General features: G+C 55.1%; 1 protein-coding gene across 2 annotated transcripts in view; it reads right to left on the bottom strand.

The window, feature by feature from the left end:
• The window catches only part of LOC115160145 (protein Shroom3), a 47312-nt gene that overhangs the window by 26104 nt on the left and 16208 nt on the right, over window positions 1-5000 (bottom strand). For both annotated transcript variants that reach the window (XM_029710504.1, XM_029710503.1), the window contains exons 4-7: window positions 4261-4989; window positions 1916-3316; window positions 1102-1798; window positions 23-781 (exon numbers count right to left, since the gene is read on the bottom strand). In XM_029710504.1, coding sequence (XP_029566364.1) covers window positions 23-781; window positions 1102-1798; window positions 1916-3316; window positions 4261-4989 — 3586 coding nt within the window. The remainder of the gene's footprint in view (window positions 1-22; window positions 782-1101; window positions 1799-1915; window positions 3317-4260; window positions 4990-5000) is intronic.

Below are 5000 nucleotides of genomic sequence, written 5' to 3'. Positions count from 1 at the left end.
TTTCATTGTAAAAGACAGAAACCTGGTTGAGCCTCTCTACAGAGGGCGAGGAGCGGGATCTGAAGTGCTGTGGTGCAGGCCTCTCCTCAGAGTGCTCCAGAAGATCCTCCGCTGAGGCGGACTTCCCAGAGCTCCGGGCTGGAGCCGCTCTTTCAAAGGCCCCATCGCCTCGCTGGCTCCGGAAAGCCTCGTAGGCCTTGGCTGGGGCTGGCACTCCCTCCAGAGGCCTGTTGGATCCAAATCCAGTGGGGTATTGGTGGGAGGTGGAGACTGAGGTGGGGGCCTCGGCATGGATGTGTGGTGCAGTCACCCTGCCTGGGTAGACACTACCCTGGAGCTGCAGACCGGGAGGCAGGGTGGAGCAGAGCCTTTCCTCACCAGAGAGGCTGCTGTCTGGGCCAAACAGCTCCTGGAGAGAGGCTAGGCTGGTGGTGGAGGTGGAAGAGACACTCTGGGTGTCTGTGAAGGGCTGGAGGTAGGCACTGTGGGGCCGGTGACGATGCCATCTCCCCTCGGACCTGTCCTTGTCTGTCCTCCAGCCTCTCTTCCTCTCCATGTAGTCAGCCAGGGCATCCTGCTGCAGCTGCCAGAGCTCCGGCCGGGAGACGGCTAGACCAGCCTGGGAGCCCTGGAGGGCCTGGGGAGCCTGGGAGCTGGAGCCCAGGCTGCGACTGGTTGCCACCTCAAACATCCTCCTGCGGTCTGCCACGCTGGTCTCTGTGCCTGGAAACAGGATCTGCTGGTGCTGGGCACTCCTCCTCGGGTCAGACTCTAACCCCACCTAGAAGAGAGGCACAGAGTCAGTGCTGCTCCCCTGAATGGAGAGCAGTAAGGTAGCAAGGTGACGTTGCATGTATGAAGTAAACGCATAGTGGGTCAATTTCCACAACAAATAAGAGCGTTAAAGCCTGAGACTAAACCACACTGTAGCAGTGCAAAGCACATCCGTGCACATGCACAGATAATCTGTGTGACTGTGATTGAGCTCATCTCAATATCGGTGGTGGTGTTTGTTGCAATGCCATCTCGCTGAGTCTACCTTTAAGTACTTTGTTCCAAGACAAAACAGCAGGAGATGGCATCCTGGATACATTTACCTACCTCGTGCATGTTCTCTGGCTCGGAGTACGATCTCTTCTTCTGCTCCATGGTGAGCCTCTTACGCCCACCGATACGGGCCGGGACTGGTGGGCCCAAGGATGGGACACCGGGGAGCCCTGGGGGGCTGAACCTCTCGGGCTTGGGGGTGACAAGGCGCCTCTCTCTGGGGGTGTGAGGGGAGGGAGAGGTGGTTGGGGCTGGGATTGGGTCTGGGCTGGTGATTGTGTGCCTCTCTCTGGGGGTGTGAGGGGAGGGAGAGGTGGTTGGGGCTGGGATTGGGTCTGGGCTGGTGATTGTGTGCCTCTCTCTGGGGGTGTGAGGGGAGGGAGAGGTGGTTGGGACTGGGACTGGGTCTGGGCTGGTGATCGTGTGCCTTTCTCTGGGGCTGTGAGGGGACAGGGAAGTGGCTGGGCCAGTGGTGGTGACAATGGAGGGTTTGGGGCTGGTCATGGGGGCCACTGCCTTCCTCTCCAAGGATAAGTGCTTAGCGGGGACGGGATTGTTGTTGACTACAGGAGGGGGGTTGTTGGAGCTCTGGTTAGAGCTGGAGCTGATTCCCAGGTCCCTGCGTCTAAAGGAGGTGGATCGGAGCACCTTGGACTGGGCGTCCTTGATACTGTCCCTGTAGGCCCGGTTAAAGGACGTGCCCTGGATGGTGCCCAGTATGTCCTGCAGGTCATCCCTCCAATGGAACTCTCTGTCAGAATCACAATCACTTTTATTAACATGTACGAGGAAGTAGACCTGGTGAAATAGTTCTGAGCACAATAAACTGAACAGATATAATTCACATTAGGTAGAGTAGAGCAGTTACCTGTCCCTGTCATGGCCGTTCTCCTCCTGGCCGTCCTGGCTCCCCAGTTGAAAGGTGCTCATACTCCTCTGTAAGGCCGAGCCAGGGTTAGTGTCCAGGGGGTTAGGCTGGTGGTGGGGGTCCCTGTGGGTCTGGGGCTTGGCCTGGTCACAACTCCCTGGCCTCTGCTGCTCTGCGTAATGATGACCCTTGTGGGCCACCATTGTTTTCCCATGATGTGAGCTAGAAGAGGAGCTCAGTGTTCTGCAGGTGCTGCTGGGGCTGTTGCTTCTCTCCAGCATGTTACGCAGGTCATCCATACCAGTACCATAGCTCATGGCCCTCTCATGGTGCTGGGGCTGAGGCTGGGGCTGAGGCTGGGGCTGAGGCTGGGGCTGAGTTGGACGGGAGGAAGAGGAAGGTTCCAGGTTGGTGTGGCTGGCATTGATGCTATGACTCCTCTGCTTGTGGCGCTCGAACCGGTTTACCTTCTCCAGGACAGACAGGCTCCTCTGGTGGCTGCTCCGACTCCTAGTGGAGCTCTCTGGACTGGCACAGCGCTGGACCTCCACTAGGGCATTCTCTAGCCGGGTCAAGGGGTGCTCTGGTCCCCTCTGGTTCCTCTGGTGGTGGGGTGGACTGGGGTCGCTGTAGTGCCGGAGGGGGGACCTGGACCTCTGGTTGTTGACCCGATGATCAGGCCCCTGGGCTGGGGTACTGCTACTCCTGATCCCCTGAGGAATGTGGCCCTTGGATATCTTAGTGGGCATGGTAGTGGGAGGCTGAGGGTCTGGATGGCTGTGTTCAGTGTGTCTGACCTGTCCCTGTTGATGGTTCTCAGTGTAACTCTCTGAGCCCTGGGAATACCTGGGTAGCGTCTCTCTCCGCGGCTGGACTGGAGTGTATGGGTCCCTCCTCTCCTGGCCTATGGACTGGGCTGAGGAGGGTCTGTACACCTGACCCTGTCCATGACCCTGCTGGCTCTGCCTTCGGGAGACGGTCTGTCCCTCCCCCTTCAAATGAGACCTGTAGAGACCCAGTTTGGTTTGGGTCTCCTCATGTCCTCTGTCAACAGGCTGGGCTGGCTGTTTGGTTGGAGGCTGAGCTAAGTCATGATGCTGAGGCTGGTTGGAACAGGTGACATAGGAGTTGAAAGTGTTGCTTTGGTATCCGTTCTCTACAGTTACCTCAATCCCTGTATCCACACTGATGCCCAGCCCTAACCCCTGGAGCTCTCTCTCCCTGGCCAGGCCTGGGTACACACTGCTGGGGCTGGGGCTGCTGGTGGGCATCTGTGCATAGTGGGTCTCCGGAGGGGCCACGGGGTAGATGCCCTGGGGCGACATGAGGCGGCCAGATGTATTCTGGGGCTGAGGCGGCTGGGGGACCTGACCCACGCCCTGTTTGGGCTTGATGGTGGGGCTAGAAGAAGAAGAAAAACCTTTATTCACCCAACAAGGAGAAACTGGAACAAAGACAACATACAGCAACAACAGAACAGGTAACTGACAAAATAATGGAAACACTTGAGTAAGTACAGTGCAATTTGGGAAAGTATTCAGAACCCTGACTTATTACACATTTTGTTACGTTACAGCTTTATTCTAAAATTGATTCAATAATTTTTCCCCCCTCATCAATCTACACACAATACCCATATAATGACATCACAATACCCCATAATGACATCACAATATCCCATAATGACATCACAATACCCCATAGTGACATCACAATATCCCATAATGACATCACAATACCCCATAGTGACATCACAATATCCCATAATGACATCACAATACCCCATAATGACATCACAATATCCCATAATGACATCACAATACCCCATAGTGACATCACAATATCCCATAATGACATCACAATACCCCATAGTGACATCACAATATCCCATAATGACATCACAATACCCCATAATGACATCACAATACCCCATAATGACATCACAATATCCCATAATGACATCACAATACCCCATAATGACAAAGCTAAAACAGGTTTTAAAAATGTTGGCAAATCTATTTAAAAAAAATGGAAAAACAGCAAATACTTATTTACATTAGTATTCAGACCCTTTGCTATGAGACTCCAAATAGAGCTCAGGTGCATCCTGTTTCCATTAATCATCCTTGAGATGTTTCTACAACTTGATTGGAGTCCACCTGTGGTAAATTCAATTGATTGGACATGATTTGGAAAGGCACACAACTGTCTATATAAGGTCCCACAGTTGACAGTGCATGTCAGTGATGTGTACATGTAGACAGAGCACTAATGTCAGGTTAAAAAAGCACAGCTCCTGACTCCTTCTGCAGAAGCCAATGGGAACAATAGAATAGACTAAATACCTGCTCTCCGGACTCTTCTCTATGACGGTGTGGAGCTGGCCCTCGGCCCCGTAGGAGCCCTTCCCCGAGCCGGAGGCCACGGACCCAGAGGAGTGGTGCCAGGAGGAGGTGGACCCCTTGTGGAGAGCCCTGAGGGAGCGAGTCTGCTCCAGGCTGGACCAGGAATTGGGCCTCTCGTGGTGCCTGATCGCCGCGTAGCTGTCACTCCGCATGGGAGGAGCCGGCGCCCCCTTCAGGCTTTCATAGGAACTGCAGCTGGCGGACTGAGACTGGCCCCAGATCGGCCCAACGCTGTGTCGTTTGGGGTTATTACCGCCGTTGCTTCCGCCACTGCTGTTACTACAGCTATTACTGCCGCGGTGACAGGAGGCCTTGCCCCCACTACGAGAACCCACCCTGCCGGGCTCGTGGTTGCGTAGCAACGCGGCGGAGCTGACCTCGTGCTCTTGGGCACCTCCCTGCTGGGGGTCGTAGACCGTACGGACGTATCGGATGTCAGCATGCTGCATGCCCTCCGCCATGGCCCCTCCCCCTCCTCCGCTAACCCCACCCCTCTGTGGAACCGTCTCCATGGAGTATGACCTCTCCTTACTAAAGGTCGGAGCGGCCGCTAGGTACTCTGGGATACTAGAGCTGGTAGAGAAGGAGGAGTAGGCTGAGTCCCTTTTGCTGTGAAGGTGGTCCATGCTGTTGGAAGACTTGGAGGCAGACAGCTGGTGGCAGGAAGAACTGTAGAGAGG

Source organism: Salmo trutta, chromosome 23 (genome assembly GCF_901001165.1).
Source record: "Salmo trutta chromosome 23, fSalTru1.1, whole genome shotgun sequence".
Lineage (NCBI taxonomy): Eukaryota > Metazoa > Chordata > Actinopteri > Salmoniformes > Salmonidae > Salmo > Salmo trutta.
This window is presented reverse-complemented; position numbering and strand designations above follow the sequence as displayed.